The 19,750-nt window shown below is 38.5% G+C and overlaps 4 protein-coding genes across 5 annotated transcripts; 2 read left to right on the top strand and 2 right to left on the bottom strand.

Moving 5' to 3' along the window:
* Positions 1-153: 153 nt before the first annotated feature.
* Positions 154-2,963, bottom strand: LOC126596481 (mannose-6-phosphate isomerase 1-like). The gene is made up of 5 exons (XM_050263079.1): positions 2,465-2,963; positions 2,074-2,250; positions 1,439-1,642; positions 913-1,179; positions 154-682 (listed from the first exon to the last, which is right to left on the bottom strand). The coding sequence occupies exons 1-5, from the start codon at positions 2,792-2,794 to the stop codon at positions 341-343; spliced, it is 1,320 nt and encodes a 439-aa protein (XP_050119036.1). The 5' UTR covers positions 2,795-2,963; the 3' UTR covers positions 154-340.
* Positions 2,964-5,629: 2,666 nt separating this feature from the next.
* LOC126596476 (uncharacterized) lies at positions 5,630-7,226 on the top strand. The gene has a single exon (XM_050263074.1). The coding sequence runs from the start codon at positions 6,075-6,077 to the stop codon at positions 6,951-6,953; it is 879 nt and encodes a 292-aa protein (XP_050119031.1). The 5' UTR covers positions 5,630-6,074; the 3' UTR covers positions 6,954-7,226.
* Positions 7,227-8,183: 957 nt separating this feature from the next.
* On the bottom strand, positions 8,184-10,849 carry LOC126596475 (uncharacterized). 2 transcript variants are annotated; one of them, XR_007613975.1, is made up of 4 exons: positions 9,694-10,849; positions 9,499-9,576; positions 9,130-9,219; positions 8,184-8,363 (listed from the first exon to the last, which is right to left on the bottom strand). XR_007613975.1 is itself a non-coding variant. In XM_050263073.1 (3 exons), exons 1-3 carry the CDS (start codon positions 10,534-10,536, stop codon positions 9,214-9,216), a joined length of 927 nt encoding a protein of 308 aa, XP_050119030.1. In that variant the 5' UTR covers positions 10,537-10,849; the 3' UTR covers positions 8,875-9,213. The 2 variants fall into 2 exon arrangements, 1 of the variants encoding a protein (XP_050119030.1); XM_050263073.1 differs by lacking the exon at positions 8,184-8,363 and having other exon boundaries at positions 8,875-9,219.
* A 7,517-nt stretch (positions 10,850-18,366) lies between these two features.
* LOC126596478 (uncharacterized) lies at positions 18,367-19,304 on the top strand. The gene has a single exon (XM_050263076.1). It carries the CDS (start codon positions 18,580-18,582, stop codon positions 19,069-19,071), a length of 492 nt encoding a protein of 163 aa, XP_050119033.1. The 5' UTR covers positions 18,367-18,579; the 3' UTR covers positions 19,072-19,304.
* The last annotated feature ends 446 nt before the right edge of the window (positions 19,305-19,750 follow it).

Below are 19,750 nucleotides of genomic sequence, written 5' to 3'. Positions count from 1 at the left end.
GGGCTTCAAGCAACCCGAATTTATTCTCTCCTTTTCTTCTGGAGATTCTTTTTCGCAAATCTTTTTAATTGTTGCTTGAGTGGAGAATAACTTTGTCAAGAAAATGCAAACAACGTTTTAGAGTAATAATGGAAAGTAATAATGCTAATGTACTCCAGTGCGAATTCGATCTCGCTCCATCTTAACATTTAACAATTTTAACCCTAAATAAAATACATGTAAAGAATGACGGAGGAAATATTACTCATAAATATTACATAAGAATGTGACTGTATGAAGTCGTGTCCGCATTTTTCTTCTTTCGGAAAAAGAAAAAGAAAGAATTCAAAGTAACTGCAGACTACAAATCCCTAAATATTCTGCTGTTCACTCCCACCCTATACAATTGTAGTTCTGTTGATTTGGCGGTAATGCTAATCTTCGTGTTGGCAGGCACAAAGAAAACCTCACCCTCTTCAACTATATCATCACCCTCCACCACTATATCATCCTCAGACAGACTTGCATCGAAATGTCCTTTCCCGGCAGTAAACAGGAAGAGGGATGGTCCTAGGACTGAAGGAAAAACCACCGATGCAGAGTGAGGAAGGTTACAGCAGTCAACTTCAAATTCTTCAAAAGGTGGGAGATACCTTGTTGTGTATGGATTCAAAGAAACGCCTTGCATAATTTCAGGAGAACCCTGAAAAACAATGTCAATATATTAGAAGCAAGCAGGTTTATATTCTTTAGAATGCTCATATCTACCAGAAGGCGTGATGATCATGTCCAGTAAAATCTAGCCAGACATTGACAGATGAGACAGTGATAAAGTCATGGTAAATGCATACACCTATTGATCTATTGGACAACAGTGACAGATGGAGCATCCCTCAAGAAAAGGAAAGAATCGAGAATGAAAATCTATGTTACCTGTCTGTATTCGAGCATAGAAAGAAGTGTTTGGACATCCAATGGTTTTGAGGTAAGGCCAGCACGAACAACATTGTCAGAAGTTGCCATACACTCAATGCATTCACCAGAAATATATGCATGAGGTTCATTTGGCCCAAGACTTATTGCTTCACCACGGTTCAGCTTCACATAGTTAAGAAAAAACGCTGCTATTGCACCCACATCATCTGGATATTGACTCTCCAATCTGAGTACCAGTTGTTCTTTAACCGTCAAATGCCTTTTCTGGTCCAATGAAGCAAAGAATATTGTAATTGAAGAAAAACCTAGTGATGCAATCAACATAAACATGATGGATAAAGGTGGAACTCTGGTTATACTGACCATTCAAACAACAATGTTCCTATCACTTTCATATTGGGTATATACTGATAGCAGAACAACGAGCTATGATTTTAGTTATTGTGGGTTATATCCTTCAATATGTTTAGATGAAAGCAACTCTTTAATGGCAACAATTACAGCAAACATAACTTGAAAGTACCTTTTTCTCTAGATTAAGTCGTCTTTTCAGTCTAGAAATCATCTCAGCAATTGTATCTTTACTTAGTAACATAAGTCGAGTGAAGACGGATTCTATATCTGTTTTGGCTATCCCATTCTCATGGTGCTCACTACCAAGTACAATTCGCTCTGCATCTCCAACCACAACCAATTCTGCAATCTCGGGAACACTATTAAGCATGTCCTGGTTGAAATAAAATATACAATTAGGAACAGACGAACGATCTGGAGTAAGAGAAATTGTTTTATAATTATAATAAGAATGCACTCAGTTGAATATGTTTTATAAAATCTTTATAAGCTGAGGGTAAAAAGTGAAATGCATTTCAGGTGATTACTTGATAAAGTTAAAAACTTGATTTCAACGGCGTCTTAACTTATTGATTTCAACTGCATTCCTTTACTTCCTTACCGCAAGATCCGGTGGAACTGATTGCTAAAAGCAAAAGCCGAGTTTATGCTTCATTACTAATTACTAGGGATCTAACCCATCGCAACTATAATCGGCACATTTTCAGGACATTGATAAGAAACGTCATCTAAATCTAGCAACACTGTTATAAAGATCAAATTCAATACAAGCACAAGAGCTAAATGAGATCGAAGTGAAGTTGCATATTTTACCTTGACACTGATAAACCCACAAAGAGCCTCGAATTCCGTCAATGCCAGTGCCATTTCAGGCTTGTGATTGTCATCTCGGAAAACACTTGGGTGTAACTTGTGCAACACCCTAGCCAGTTCTTTATCCGGATGAGCCTGTATCGACAACGCCTTCCCAACCGAAAGCACCTACAATCCACAATAATCCCAAAACTCCATAATCTTGCAAAAGAAATCACTGCATTTTGCAGGAAAAAGTTCTAAATCTCAGATTTACAATGTATTACCCAGATGACAAGAAACAAAATGCAAACACAGTGTTCACAAACTACCATTAATTATTCAATTTTCTATTCCCTCTTCAGCATTTTCTGAGCAACCAAACAACAAACAGAACCCATACCTTAAACAAAAACGGAAGATCAGCACCCCATTTTTCAACCACCTTGTCTCCAAGCACACTAGGATCCTGCGAGATCCAGGCCTTGAGACTCAAGGGCTCCGACCCGGAATCGGCATAGGACGGCCCAGATTCATGAGTCCCGATCCAGAACTCCGCGTACGGCTTGCCCGGGTCGATGTCAGACCCGGAATTGAGAGCGAAAAGCCTGGCGACCTTGGAATTGCGGCCGACAATGCCCCAATCGTAATTCTTGACGAAGCATCTCAGCCTGACAGGGCGGCGGCTCCGCTTCCGCTTCTTCTTCATGCTCTTGTCCCACGGCGGCTCCATTTTCTCATTTCGAACCGGCCCAAATTGCGGGAATAAAGGATGGTATGCAGGGAAAGGTCGTGTCGGTTTGTGGAAATCTGGAGGTTACCCGATAGTCAAAGCTGTTAGCGTCGTTCCGCTGGCGGGTCGGATCCGGGTCTAGATCTGACGACGTTTCACTTCAATTTTCCGCTGTAGTTTTCGTTTGGTAAAAGCGCTGTTTGGCGTTTGCATATATTTATGTATTTTAATGCCTAAACGACAACGTTTGGTAAGGTCGAAATCTAGCTCCGTTTTACTTAACGATTAGTTTCTGGGATATGCTTAATTAGATTCCCAAACAGGGTCCATGTGGGCGGTGGGACGAGGAATATACAAGCCCAACAAATTAAGGGACACTGACATCGTGTTACGTGGGCCTATATCATGCATTGTCTATCCCTCAGTCCTAGTCATTTCTTTGGAGCCCTTATTTTTTTAGGTCAAACAGATGTACTAGCCCATGTGACAAATCTTTCGTGCATAGCATGTACTTACACGTTCTATGATTGCAAATTGTGATCTCATCAGTACGCGCGTGACAAAGGATCATATTTTTCCTAAGAGTAAATATCATAAAAATATAGCTTGTGAGTAAGAAAGGCTGAAATGTTTCTATGAGTTTTCTCGATCTTCGTAAGTAATGGATAACTGTGATTTGCAATCAGTTGTCCATCTTTTAAAAAAAATAAAAAAATCACAAAAATATGGATTCATTTGTATTTTAATCTACGTAACTTTAGTTCTATGGCATGTGAGATATGTCCTAATAAACCAAAACTGTCGAAGTCTCTTTCGTGCGGGTGCTCATCATGGATCCCACTTCAATATATTGAGAGTTATGGAATGGTTTAAGTACAATATTAGTGCTTAAAGATTACCTCTTCACACATAGTTAAATAATTTTGGATTATACGCTACATTCTAACATGATATTCATGTGATCCGTCCAATTGTCCCACATGGTCCCATCCAATAAAAATTGTGAAAAGTGTTAACCACAAAAGGTGTGGAAGAGGATCCTCTTCGGATTCTGTTTGTGCGGATCCTCGAGATCCATTAATCCGAGTCGTTCATGATATATTGAACAGTGAAAAAAAGTCACACTATCGAAGCGCGTTGTCGCGGCCAAAGGACCTCCAAATCCATGGACACCAGGCCTCATCCATCACCTTACAATTTTGCCCAACCAAACACCGTTTATGATTTGCACGCTCATCGTGCACTAAAGCACATTGTCGCCGATGAAGGTGGGATCGTAACCTCTCTTCTGTGGCGAACTCGTTCCCTGTGCCAATCGAGTTTACGATGAGTCATCGACATGCCTCGGTCGCAAACTCATTCGATCTGTGAACATGAGAAGAGAAGCAATGAAAAGAGAAGAGAGAAGGCAGTGAACATGAGGTTGGTGAAATCGTAGTCGTTCGATATGTGGTGAATGACCATGATCGATTGATCTCGAAGCGCCGCACAAACATGATCCTTTAAATCATGTTCCCCAAAAAACGTCATGCATAAAAAGACATGTTGAAAGTATCTCACATCTAATATTAAAGTTTAACATACGTAGTTGAACAACTTTGAGTCTCTCCACATATTTTTGTGTTGGACGCTCTCACATTCTGACATGATCACAAACTTTTAGATTTAGTACAACTTCATTGTGTCTTTGCCCTAATAAGGTTGAACCTAGTTTGAGCGCTTGCAACGCAACAAATAATGCCTATACAAAACAACGTTATGGGGCTGAGTCCCGCATGGACCCTACATCGCGTGACATATTATTGTTGCCTCATCAATCATCAATCTTATGTCAACCAATTAGGCAACATATTACACACCTTTGCTTTGCTTCTCTAAATTATTTTCAATTTGGAACTTGCTGAATTGGATTTCTATATCCAAATGGCAACCTTTTAGATCTGAACGTAACCTTCTGTCTATATCCCGAAAATATATTAAGTTTATTTTTCAATTGATGAGAGCAAGCTTGTTTTTTTGTGATCAAAATGTCACAGATTCAAGTCGTGTAAATAATATTTTTACGAAAGAAGGATAAGATTACGTATGATAGACGTTCCTCCATCTCCCACCCTCACAAAGCGGGAAGCATTGTTGCTTAAGGCCGCTCTTTTTTTTTTTTATTAATCAACTAGATCCACCCGAAAAACCAGTTGCTTCCCATGTAATTTTTGCTCCTTTTCATATAGAGATTTCAGAATTTTGGGTTTCTATAATTTGCAAAATATATGAGATGGAAACTAAGGATATAAGGAGTAGAGGAAAATCTATAAAGACTTTCAAAGAGACTATAAGAGAAGATATGAAGTACTTGAAGCGAACGGAAGACTTGGCACAAACTATGCACAATGACTTTCTAGGATTACCGACCCTAATGGCATAAAGCTTGGTTGTTGTTATAATTTGCAGAATATACATTATAGTACTAGATAAATATTCACATGGATTATTACTGATTGATTTCAGAAATGAAGCACAATTGCACCTTCCTAATGGAAAATCTAATCAGGTGGCTCCTGCCAAAATTTTATTTTCATCTATATATATTTTCATCATTCGTTCGTGAGTATACTTTTTTATCAACTCAGTTGCAGTAGACGTATTTAAATCGTATAAATATCGCTATTAAAACCTTTTAATTTATAGTTATCATTTAACGGTTGTGTCTGCAAAATATATCAATTACTAATCATTTAGTTCCAATATGTATCAAACAAACCGACAATTTTATTTTTATTATTATTATTTTTTTTTTTTACTTTAAGTGCCATTTCCCTCACCCAACTCACTTTCACTCTGTTTTTCCCATCCCCAAAAGTAAAAGTTTCATTGGAAACCTCATAGAGGAGGCTTTGAGGGTCTTCTTTTCTAGCCTTTCGGTGCTTAAATTCAACCACTTTAATTTCCTTCTCTTTATCTTTCTCCTTTTGTTCTGATAACTTGGGGGAAAAGGCAATATAACGACCTCTGCAATCTGCAGAATTGTTCTGATATCCTCCAATGCATCTCTCTGAAATGCTCAAAGCAGAGACACAAATGGAAAAGCTAAAGCTGCTGCTGCTGCTTCTGGCTTCTGACTTCTGATTCCCATAATTCAAATTCCTGCCGACTTTTGGCTTCTTTTGACTCCGAATCTGCCGACATTCAATGCCACTCTGGGCTCTCTGCTGGATTTTAAAGCCTTGTTTCAGGCACTTCTCTTCGAATTCGAAACACTTTGTTAGTTGGTTTTGGAGCAACCATGGCCATTGAGGTCTGCTCGGAGATTTGGAGCCCCGGATTCAGTCCAAGAATTTCATTCTCCCATGATCTGGACAAGACGAATCATGCTCCGAAACAAGGGCAACGGTTAGACTCCTCTCTCTCGGATTCCACTGCCGATTTCGACTTCTGCATTGTAAACAATCTCAAGCTGGAGTTGTCTTCGGCGGACGAGCTTTTTTCCAATGGGAAGATTCTCCCCGTCCAAATCAAGAGAAATCTCGCCGCCGCCGAAGAAACTCACCAGCCTGAAGAGAAAACAGTTACTCGTCAGGCTGATGATGAGAGGGCAGCTCCTCCTACCCTTGCTCATCGCTCAACACCTATAAAAACAGAGAGGCTAAAAACAGATGAGAAGAAGAAGAGGTTGAAAGAATTTTTAGACGCCAATGCCGATGCAGATGAAACCGACAAGCCTCCAACAGCAAAGCCATTCTGGCAGTTCCGGCGGAGCAGCAGTCTCAACTGCGACGCTGCTCGCGGCAAGAGCCTAATCCGGCCGCTTCAGTTTCTTTCGAGAAGCAACTCAACAGGGTCGGCTCCAAAACCAAATCAAAAGCAAGCGTTGCCTCCAAAGGAAACAACAACAACAACTCATCAGAAGCAGCAGCAGCATTTGCAGAAACAGACATCGGTTTCGAGCCGAAGATCATCGTCTGCCTCGTGTTCGAGTACATATTATCCTTACAACAACATGAACCAGAAGCCGGCGTTGAGAAAGAGTGGATCTCACGGCAATGGGGTCAGAATCAGCCCTGTTCTGAATCTCCCACCGCCTTACATTTCCAAAGTTACTGGGAGTTTTTTCGGGTTCGGTTCTCTCTTCTGTAACGGTAAATTTAGAAAGAAGAAGAAATGACCGAGTTAAATCTTCCAAGTACAGATGAAATTAGCTGTCTGCAATCTTGTATTATTAGGTACCATGTGATAATATTCATACTCTGTAAATTGAAGATTATTTTTTTATGGTGATGGGTAAATTTGATGGTTGGAAGGGTGAAAAGTAGAGTGGAGAAAGATGAACAAGGTATCTTTCTTTCACTGTCACATCCCTTTCTTTCTTTTCTGCTTTTTTATTCTTTTTCAAATTACCAAATAAGTAAATTTGACTCTCTTTTTCCTCTTTTGAAAATAGTTGTAGTAGTGAGTTAGGTAATTGAGTAGGGAAGGTGTCTGTCTCATTTCGTCGAAATTCAAATTCAAATTCCATAATTTAGAATAGAATATCGTCTTGTCAAAATGGTTTGTTTCTCTGTGTAATGTATGAAGATTTGGGATGCCTCTCTTGTACTTTCCAAGCGATGGCTCGTTGTTGTTCCGGCTAATAGTAACTTCATTAACCAAAACAGCTACAGACAGTGGCAACAAGAAAAGGTCGCGGCAACAAGGAGAGAGGAAGTTCAAGCTCAAAAAATGGCAACTAGACACACATGGTATATTTTATTGTCAAAACGGGAATGTGACGGTATGACGGGTACACTCGAGCGCAACGTTCTGCTGCCATCATGGGCTGCAAAAGGCCCCTTAAATGTTGAGAACAAGATTTACTGGACTGGAGGCACAAACTGGGTTGGGCCTCAACAATTGAACAACTGGAAATTTGAAACTGAGAACCCAAAGCCAACAACAGTACGCGAACGCGCAGTCACGGCAACGATAAGTTGCCGAGTCAAACAGCAGCCTTGGAGGTTTTCTGCCAAAAGAATAACAGGTCATCCAGTTCCGGGAACAAAACTCACGAGTCAAAGTGGAAGTCAAACAAACGAGTAGGCTATGGCTAGGGAAATCCCAGGACAGGAAAAAGTCAGACCAGGGAGCAAGAGAGAGACTTCTCTGCGCCCCAGATATCACCGTGAAGTCTCGAATCAATGTTACAATGCAACAATGAATGCTAAGATCATTGATCACGAGATGTTGATCAATGGTCACCAACGTACAGAACTTCCAACTGTTTAGGGTTTGATGGAAGTTTTCAGTTTTGAACAAGCCAAATTAAGTGTGAAGGATTGACCTTAAACAGTAGCATGCCTGCTTCCAATAGGCAATAAACAAAAGAAGAAAACAAACATTATCCATCTCACACCAGAAGGACAGGATGTAAAAGACAAACATTATATTCATAAAAATTTCATAAAATCTACATTATTCAGCAGATAAAATCTTGAACAATTGACTCCGCTAAACAATGACCAAGGAAGTGTTACTGTATTACAAATCATTGTTGCAGAAATTTGTAGTGTGAATGTGATGGCAATCAGCATTACTGCATCTGTACCAAAACGAAACAAAAAAAAGAAATGAAAAGATTGCAGAATTATGAAGATTAATACTACTAGTTAAGTGAAACAACGATGTTTTGAATAGAGGTAGTTGAGCAGGACAGGGCAGAACTGTGAAGACTAACACCAAAAACCAAAACACAGGCAAGAAGTAGGAGCAACCAAGTGTTGCTTCTGGTACAACCTACCGCCTTGAAGCTACGCTACTTCCATGAAACGGAGACCTCAAAACAAGTCATTAGACTTGCATTTAGGTCAGAAGTTCAATTACATTCGAAAGAACATGCTCGTTTAATATTTTACAATGTACAGAAAAGAAGGAAATATACAAGTCCATTTCCATACAAACAATTAATTCCCTAGCCACTCTTCTCTTTCATTCACTTGTTTCAAAGATGGTGTAAATGAAGAGAACAGTAAAAGATTCAAAATTGTCAAGTAGTATGTGGCCAAGCATGCACCCGAAAAGAAAACGAAAACAAAGATGAACAATGGGAACACTGAGATCAAATGCAACTGATATTATATTAGACAGTCACCGAAAAGGAAAAACCTAGCTTAGACCACAAATGTTATTTTCGATATAATAGAATCTGCCCAGATTTCCCTTATTTACATTTTATTCAGAAAAAGAAAGGAAGATGAATTATAATTAACAAACAAAATTAGTGTTCCAAAGCAACTGAACGTTCAGCAGTAACAGGGGATTTGATACGTTTCATCAAAACTCCAATGTGTATGTGTGTATGGGCATACCCACTTTGCAAGCAGCAGCAGCAGCAGTCAGAAATAAACAAGAGCCTTGAAACATTCCACATAAGCCCGCGTTTGCCCGGATCGCTACCTCTGCAAAAAAGAATGAGCAAACAGTTCAGCACTGAACAAAGTTGTGATTTGAAAATTTGGGAAAGAAAGAAAAGCGGGAACTTTGAATTCCGTAATCTTCATAACTCATGAAAGTTTGAAAACCCCAAGAAAATATCAGCTAAATTTGGGGATAATTGCATTATTTAGAGACCCCAATTTCTTCAGTGACTCAGTGTTGATCAAATATTCAAATCAATGAAAAGTTTGAAGACGAAGACTTTTGAAGTTATGAGAGAGAAGTCAGAAGAAAGCAATCACCTTTGTATTTTCAGGGAACTCAGGAACCTTGTACGTCTCCGCCGAGACCTCCGTCAACCACGTACCGGGAAACAAACCCTGCAACAAGAACAACCGCCGTCAGTTAATTTGATAAACAAACAGAATGGCCGAGAGGGAAGAAGTCAAGAAACTAAGAGGAGGGTCACGATTTATGAATTTGGGAATTTGACGTACATCCAATTGCTTCTGAACATTTCTTGGCCGCCTCTTTGGGCGTCGGAGAGGGCGGTGGCCGAGCATCTTCATGAAATCTTCCTCGATCTCCTTCTTGGTGAGCGTCAACGAGAATTTGGGCCTCTCCTCCTCCTTATTCTTCTCTGGACCCGAAACCGAAGCCCCTCTCACCAGCCTTGGCGACTTCACGCCATTGTTACCCTCACTCCTCAACGGCGAGTAATTCGCCTTCTTTTCCTCGATTCTCACCACCTTAGCGCCGCCGCCGCCCATTGGAGCCTTGCACGCCGCCCTCCTCGTCCTCAGATTCCACGGCCTCGCCTCCGGCGGCTCTGGCTCCGGCGCCATCGGAGGTTCCGATTCGCCAACCTCCGCCATCTCAACATCCTCCTCTGCCGCCGCCACGTCAGTATAAGCAGCCGCCCCCGCCACTGCCACCTCCTCCTCCCTCAAAATCGCGTCTTTCATCTTATCCGCCGCCGTCTTGAGATCAAACATGAGCTTCTGCCTAAACGCATCGATCCCTTCCTCCGCGTCGTCGTTTTCGATCCTCGGCCTCGGGGCCCGAAACTTCCGCTTCTCGAACTCCAAATCCCTCCGCCGAGTTACCGCCGGCGAGCTCTCCATCCTCTGAGCCGACGATCGCCGATTAGCCTCCGACCCTTCCCCACCACTCCCGCCGGCCTCGGAGCTCTCCTTCTGGCACCGCAGGTGCCTCTGGTTCCCCCACTTCAAATCCCACGGCAAGTTGAAATTGTGCAGAGCCTTCGTCCTCTCGGAACCCATCGCCATGGACTTCGCCGCCACTCTCTCTTCCTCCTCCGACCCGCCTATATACACCATTTATCGGAAACTCAGACCAAAGAGAGCCACTCTCAGATCACAGCTCTCCTTCTCTGTTTCTCGCGCCTCCTCTGATTTTCTCGGAAAATCTCGGGATTTTCTGGGAAAAAGGGAGAATTTTTCTATTGGGTTTGTTGTTACTGTTTTGGTTTTCTCTCGCAACTCGCCGGGAAACGTAAGTTTATATACGATGAGAGCGAATTGAGAGACTCCGAGAGAGGGCGTTTTAACGTTCGGGTTATATATACTCTGGATTTTTTTTTCTTTTTTCCTTTTCTTTTTGGTGACGGCTAATGTGCGCGCTTGGTGTGTTTTCCGCACCGCTGAGGTTTCCCGGGTGATGCGTCGTTTTTGAGTGCCTTTGCCCTCAACCACCCTCCGGTTTGAACTTTACCTCTTTGATCTCTTCTCCCAGCCGTTGATTTAAAATTATATTCATTTGATTTTCAAAAATGAAAATTATTTTCGCTTAATATTATTCCTTTTGATGGCAAAATTCATTTTTGTAAAGCATGCCTTTCTTTTCTTCACAAAAAATGGAACATGTGCAAATATAATTGTGTAGTGTACAAACCTTGACAATAATAATCGAATCTCGCAATTTTAAGCACTTATAGAAAGGAGTGGAAGAAGCGTAAATCAACGTGCGGATAAGAAAATCTTATCACGGTGAATTATTTACTGTGTTGCTTTACATTGTTGGATACGGTTGGGCCGCACTAGTCAAATTTTGAACCAACGTGCAGATAAGAAAATCTGGTTATGGTGAATTATTTACTATATTGATATACATCATCGGATACGGTCAGGCCGCACTAGTCAAATTGTACTTACTTTCTAATTATTCTTAATGAAATTTTATTTGAATTACTTTATTGCTATACATTGTCATATATGATCAGATCACGCTAGTCAATTTTTATTCTTTCTTTCCAATTATTATGAACGAAGTTATTATTTTATTTTATTACTAGTCATAGACATCTAAAATTGAAAATGTGTGTATAACCCTTGAATCCAAAAATAAAAAGAAATGTTGATGCGAATCGTAGAGGAAATTGTATGAAATTAATAAACATTTGAGGAATAAAAAAATTAATAAAAAAGATACCCATGTACAAATATTATACCATAGATGTAAACTGGCCAACGGCTACTATAACAAGGCAGTTGAATTGTATCGTGTGGGTTCAACAAGAGGTCAAGCCCGATGGTTTGAAATAGTCAATGGCGAACCATTTTTTTATTGCTTTTCATCCGGGTGAAGAGCCATGTTGATAAGAAGTCAACACATGGATTATTTTCATGTAGAAGCATGTTTTATTTTTTATAAATTTTAACGAAAAATTTTCGGTAATATTTATTTTAACGAAAAATTATATTTTTACACTAAAAAGTTAAACTTGTTATACTATTCACTTTACAATTTATTTTGTCATTTTCGTTAAAACTCAAAATTTTCAAGCAATTTTCATTAGTTTTTCTTTATTTTTTTTCTTGAACAAATGAAAGACGATGGAAAGAAAATCATTTCATGTAGCAACGTCATAAATAAAATTGTTTCAATTTTTTGCATCATTATGTAAAGATAATTTTAGAAAAAAGAAAACTAATGAAAAGAGTTTTAAAAATTTAAGTTTTAACGAAAAACCATGTAATAATTTTATTTAATTGTTAGGATAAAGCCCAATACTAAATCAGTCTAATTAAAATGGCCCAAATATTGAGTTTACGATTTTATCCCTAACGACAAGCTTTTGTCCATTAATCTCTCTTCATTATGGATCTCTCTCAAATTCTCTCTCCCATTTTTTCCTAACATTCAAAACCTTCCATTTTTCTTTCTAATCTCGCATAACAACTTCATTTCTATCATTATGTAAAAACCACAGCTTCAACCCCAAACCTAATTTTGAGCCGTCTCCATCTCTATGAAAATTGGATACGATCTCTTACAAGCAAAACGATATGATTTTGTCCCTCTCTCTCTCTCCATCCCTCCTAAAATTTCTCACACTCTCTCTCTCTTCTATGTAAAGATGAGCAAGGGATATGCACTTTCACCGACATCGGCAAAAAGCCAAAGGTGAATTTCTGCCCTTCCCTTCTCATTCATCTGATTATTAACCTTTCAATTTGATGAAGAAGAAAGGAAGAATTTGAGCTACTGTTTTTCAATTTTTCATAGTGACACACCCCGATCGAGATCAAGGCATGCTAGCCGTCACGTGAGAGTGACGTAGCCATGTGCACAGTGCGGAAGCAATAGAGATAAGAAATATACGAATAATTAAAAACCAAATTACTAGAGTGCACTACTAAACAAGAAGTGATAGAAGTTAGTTACAACAGTAAACACTCCCAATCAAAGCATAATAAGTCTAGGTGCAGTCCAATAGGACAAGTACTAGTTATACAGTACCAGAAATGTCTTACTATTATTTAGATAGGTCAGAACTACCGACGTCCTCAAGCCACCAAAAGCAAGCTTACTTAAAACTTGAAGGGGTGCAAAACAGAAAACGTGAGTGAGCAAAAACAAATGTTTTACAAAACCATTTCATTTATCAACATAACTAACCCCTCGCTGTAAAACATGTATAATTTTTCCTAAAATTAGAATATAAGCACATACATAAATATATATGTAAATATATCAATTCAAAACATGCTTCACATAATCATACTCATATGTATGTCATACCAAGATATAACAGAGTATGTAATTCAGGTGAGAATAACTTCATAGAAATATAACATATTAGCCGAAACCCCTGTGGTAGTCTGTACGGCTGAATTCATAGCTCAAAAGTCAATCTAGCCGGAGTCACTACAATGACCTATAAGGCACTATACTGCACAAGAGTCGGAACCAAATGAAAAGGTCTATACGACAATATTGGGTGTAATAGAATTATGCTCAATATTACTCTCACAGAATAGCTGGGCGATAAATCGCTAATCACCTACGAGTCGGAACCATAGTAAAGGTCTGTACGACAAAACTGTGAACCTAAATTGGATCCAATATGAGCATATGGTGCGGGAGGTGACATTATAAACAGGCATGTGCCATATCTCTGGCTAAATCACAAGCACCCTATGTGCAGTTTTATGAGCTCAACGTTATTCAATCACATCTCACATCATCGATAATTCACATAACCAAACATAACTCACATCAACTTACCTGAGCGTCCACAGCACCACAATTTTATATAATGCATCATATACCAATTCGTATATGAATTATAAACTTATATGCATGGCATTCAAGGCATAATCTTATTTAAACATATTTTCTGGGAAATATCAAGTATATAAATATATATTGAAAACCAAAAGCCCACTTACTGGTAAGTCGAAGGGTCGTAGCCCCCGAGTCGCCCTTGGATACGCTTGTCCTCGGGATAAGTCTCACCTATATGCGAATTAACTATAAAAACGTTATTTTAAAGCCCATAGACAAAACTAGCTAATAACTTCTCAAATATAGCTCAAATTGGGTATATGAATATACCATAGTGACCTACACAACCTCAGGATCATCCCCAATTTTTTAGATTAATTTTTGGACCCCTCACGCGCCGCCACACGCCGGTGAGTGCACTGCAAGACACGCGGCCATGAGCAGGGAATCCTGACGGATTCTCTAACTACCGTTAGGAATATTCCGTTAAAACTCAACTGTCACCGTTAATCCTAACTGACGGCATCAGAATATTCCGTCGTCTTCTTCATAAATCCCCGGCGACCGTCGCCGTCGCCGAAAACTGGGGATTTCGAAAAACTTTGTTTTCTCACTCATTTCTTCACCATTTTTTGAGAAATTTGCACCAATGGAAAGCTAGAGATGAGTATAACAACGTTATACCTGTTTGAAGCTTCAAATATCACGAAATCACGTTGGAGAAGCTTCGAAATTCTGACCAAACCTGCAACTCATCGTTTCTTGCGATCCCGACGTCCAAATTCTTCAAACAAACTACTCCGAGCCTCCTTGGGACCTCCTAAAACTTCCTACAAGCTTGAAATCCCCTAAAAATTAAAGAATAAAAGTTGCATGAACAATGCATGGAAATCGGGCTTTGTGGTTCTACATGAAATTAAAGGTAATCTTACCTATATTTGGTACCTTTGAACTCACGAGGACCTTAAGAACACAATGGTACCATTTTCTTCCTCGATCTATCATGTTACAGTGGGTTTTGGGTGTCGTCCGTACAAGAGAGAAGAGAGAGAGAGTCTGCGAGAGAGAGCACGGAGAGGAAGATAGAGGGAGTAAGTGTGGTATGTGTGTGTGGTCCACGTGGGTCACCAAGCCAAAACCACACAATAACCTCTAAGTCTCAATATGTCACATATACACACTACAATTTCCCCGTCCAAGGATAAAACTGTCATTTTACATCACCGATAAATGAATTTCGGGATGGGGTGTGACAATTATAACATCTCACATCACCTATGGGAGTGATCCTTAAATATATATTCTCATCCATACCTAGCACGAGACATTTTGGGAGTTCACTGGCTTCGGGTTCCGTAAGAACTCTGAAGTTAAGCGAGAAGGAGGCGAGAACACTTCCAGGATGGGTGCCCCATTGAGAAGTTGCTTGTGAGTTCCTAAAAACAAAACCGTGAGGGAATGGTAAGCCCAAGCGGACAATATCATACTACGGTGGTAGAACGGGGCCCCGGATGTGGTGGACCCGTGCCGGGATGTGACAAATGGTATCAGAGCCAATCCCTGGCCGGAAGTGTGCTGACGAAGACGTCGGGCCCCTAAGGGGGATGGATTGTAACATCCCACATCGCCCAGGGGAGTGATCCTTAAATGTATATTCTTATCCCTACCTAACATGAGACATTTTGGGAGGTCACTGGCTTTAGGTTCTGTAGGAACTTCGAAGTTAAGCGAGAAGAAAGCCAGAGCACTTCCAGGATGGGTGACCCACTGGGAAGTTGCTTGTGAGTTCCCAAAAACAAAACCGTGAGGGAATGGTAAGCCCAAAGCGGACAATATCGTGCTATGATGGTGGAACGGGCCCCCGGATGTGGTTGACCCGGGTAGGGATGTGACACATAGTGTATTCGAGGTACTGTTTTTCAATTTTTCTTCTTCAGTGGAGTTCATCGTTTGTTTTTCAAGAAAATAAATTTGAGATTTGTTAGCTTTTTGTTCAGTTATTTTTCCAGATACAATGTTTTTTTTTTTCCAGATACAATTTTGCCAACATTTTTTTCCAGAAATAGTGTTTTTTTTTTCTAGAAACAGTGTTATATTTTGGTTTTTTTTTTCAAATACAATGTTTGTTTATACACAAACAAAACAAACACTGTATCAGATTATTTTTCTTGAAATAGTGTTATGTTTTGGTTTTTCTAGAAACAGTTTTATGTTTTGTTTTTTTTTTCCAAAGACAGTGTTAGTTTTTAAAAAAAAAACAATGTTATTTTTTTGTTTTTCCATAAACAATTTTATGTTTTGGTTTTTTTTTTTCAGAGATAGTGTTAGTTTTTTTCCAGAAATAGTGTTATTTTTTTGTTTTTCCAGAAAGAGTTTTATATTTTGGTTTTTTTTTTCTAGAGACAGTGTTAGTTTTTTTTTTTTTTTTTTTTTTTTTTCAGAAACAGTGTTAGTTTTTCCAAAAACTATTTTATGTTTTGGTTTTTTTTTTCTCCAAATACAGTGTTAGTTTTTTTTTTCCCAGAAACAGTGTTAGTTTTTCTTTGATTTGTTTCGACGATGGTTCTGGTGCATTTTGCACTTCTTTTTCTCCAGTTTGTTCACTTGAAAGTTCTAGTACATTTTCCACATCTTTTTTGCTGGTTTGTTCCGACAAAGGTTCTGGTACATTTTGCACCGGTTTGTTTCAGCAGCTTTGTTCCGATGAATGCTTCATTTTTCAACTTCGATTTGAACTTCGATTTGGTGGTTTTTGAAACGGGGGAATTCGATTTGATAGGAAGACAAAGAGTTATTATGGCAGTTTTGTTCTAGTTTGAGGTTGGTGAAAAGTCAAGACAATATCAAATCATTTTGGGGTATTTGCGGAAGTGTATATTTGTAGTGGGTTGGGTTTGTAAGTTTGGACCGTGTACAATAGTTTTGGATGATTTTTTATTAAACTTTGAGCCATTTTGGTTAAATAATATTTTGGGAGGTTTTTGGTTAAATATTTGTTGGTCCAAACCCTTTTCATTAAAACTCCATTTAGAAAATTCATTTGATTTAGAGTCATTTAGCTGTTCATCGTATAATATGTAGCATCCTCATGATTATTAATTTTTTATTATTTATATAGATGGTTAAATGATTTTCAAATCGTATAAATTTTTCAAATACAATCTCTGCATGAAGTAAAGATAATGAACATAAATGATTAAGACATTTGTATGATAAAATAATGTCACGTTAGAGAAAATAAGGACTTTCTAAATAAAGTTGAGATTCTATCATAATATCCATTGATAATATGGGGAATAGTTTAACTTATTTATAAGTTCATGCAAGGCTCGTCCTACCATTAATGTGGGATTCATTATGAACACATCCCTCACGTGTGGCGAATTTTTAAGCATAACACATGAACCACGCAAATGGGATGACGTGGAGCCCGAGTGACCGTTGTGCTTCACACCCGAAATAACATGCTCTAATATCATGAAGCAAATTGAATTTCTACTGTAAAACTAATTGTCAAAATAGGGAGTAACTCAATTTACTTATAAAAAAAACCATACAAGACTCCTCCCTCGTCCATGTAGGGTTTATTCTCAGGAGGGAAGTATTATCCTTGTTTTCATCTCTAACCATCAATCTCCTAATTACAAATCAAGTCGGGTCGGACAACCCACCAAAGCTGTAAAAGCATCTTCAAACTGCAAATTAATTGAAGGTGATAGAAAATTAAGGAATGTGTAAGGAGAAAGAAACACTTGAGATCTGCATGCCCAACTCCATACGGTACGTATATATGCATGCTTGAATACAAAACAAGGTAAACTAACTTTGTATTATTGTATACATTAGTTTAACAATTAAAAAACAAGAAGTGCAATAACATTTAGAAGTTCAATTTCTCATATTTGGATGCATGATTGATAATATATAGTTATATTCGTCTATGAATGCATGACAAGAATTTGAAACCTCTTCTAACATTAAAAAAAATTGTTAAACATTATGGAGTGTTTTTGTCATTTGTGAATCAGGATTCTCACTATGTAATCATGCATATAATTGGAAGAAAAAAAAAAAATTCGTGCATGTAAAATTTCACTCTTAAACTTAACTCCCTTTGGATATATGAAATGTTTACTTACCTACATTTATTGTAATTTATTGGAATTATTTAAAATTCTAACTTCTCGTGTTTAATAACTCGTAATTCCATATTATAACTATTAATCTAGTACTTCAAAAAATCATGAATTTTATCAACTAACGAAGCTGATTCTGCTCTCAATTCTTCTTTCTCTTTCACTTTCTCTAATCCAAATAAGTAAACATTCTCTTGAGGGATATTTTTGTAATAAACCCTTTTTGAACTGCCCTTAAACTCAAAGCCATCGCACAATTCAGAAAGCTCCTCATACGCTCTCTTATCACGTGGCAAACATCAAAATACATATAGAAATCATCAGAAAGTAGCCTTTTAAACGTGAGATCGATCGGTTTTAAAAGTCCAATTAAACTCATAGAATTATAGAGGGAAGGAAGTAAACCCATCGGGGTCCAAAATCCAACGGCTAGTTTGCTTATTCCTTTATATATTAAACCCTAAACAACACAACAAGAAGAAGCAACCGACCATTATACCCGCTCTTTACAGCTTGGCTCCCAACCACCAATTAGATTCCTTTCACTTTCTTCCACTTTTTGCCTCCTTAAAAATGCTCTCTCCCTCCTTAACAAACCCCTACTCAAACTTTCCTGCAACTAAAAGATAGAGTGACTGAATTTCTAGATTGTTGGTCGGGTAAGTGGACTCGTTGTATGTAAGTCTCTCTTTTGTTAATTCAAAGTTTTCACAAAAAATGTCGAAAAGACGACTACCCGTTTTTCAGAATCTCTCCAAGCTTCTGAAGGTCTTTATCTCCGTTGCCAGAGTGAGAAAACTATCATTTGAAAACTCATTTATTAGGAAGTTGCAATATTCAAAGAAGATGAAGCTTCTGAAGAATTACGACTATGGGTTTGTAAGAGAATATCAGTTCTCTCCCTCCAACACTCCCCTCATTCATTACCACAGAAGGAGGCAGCTCATGAAGAACGAAAGCCTTCGAGACGTGTATTCGATGTTCTTTCTCTGCAAATGTTGGGGCAACAGCTTGAGAGTTGAAGGAGAAGATGGAGATTTCACGTTGGAAGCTCTGCCGACCACCGGAAATGATGACAATGCAGTGGCTTTATATGAGCCGCTGGATTGGGAAGACCACGAAGAAGAAGCTTCCATTGATTTGCGGGCGCAGATGTTTATTGAGAGGTTCTATGAAGAAATGAGAATGCAGAGGCAGCAGTCGTGTTAAGTTAATCAAAATTTGAGTCCAAATTTTTGCGTATTTGTTGATTTTTGAATGAATTGTTTTATTTATCGATTCAATTTGTTCAGTTTTCCACATTAATATTTTTCACTTTGTGGAGATAGGTTTGAAATTATTCCATTTTTTCATGACATGGGTGGCAATTTGTATTTTTGGGGCAGAAGAACGTTGTTTTTAATAAGTTTTTGAATTATTGATAATAAACCACGATTGTGTAACATTTGATATCATTTATTTCACATAAACAATATTTTAAATTAAACTAATTTTCATATGTTCTAATCGATATAGTTGCGCTTACACTCTTTAGATAATTAGAATGGTAATCCGTAGTAGAAATCTAACAAATTAAGCTGGCAGAAAGTGAAGTAAATGGACCGCATAGTACTGTGTCTTTGCCTACGGGGAAGATAGCAGAACTTCATTGAAGCTGGGCTGTTTAATAGAAGCATTCATACATGACAACTCTCCCTAAAAACATACAAAAAGTATAAAAAATCTGCCATCATCATTAGTGCACATTCTCATAAGATCTTTGATTATTCTTAACAAATCTCTAAACATGGTAGTTAGTGTCTTAGAAATCTCTAAAATCGAGGCCATGACAATAGGCCAACTTAATGGTTTCACATGCTACCAATGTTATCATAAGCAAGAAAAGAAA

This window comes from Malus sylvestris, chromosome 13 (assembly GCF_916048215.2).
Source record: "Malus sylvestris chromosome 13, drMalSylv7.2, whole genome shotgun sequence".
NCBI classification, from domain to species: Eukaryota; Viridiplantae; Streptophyta; class Magnoliopsida; order Rosales; family Rosaceae; genus Malus; species Malus sylvestris.
This window is presented reverse-complemented; position numbering and strand designations above follow the sequence as displayed.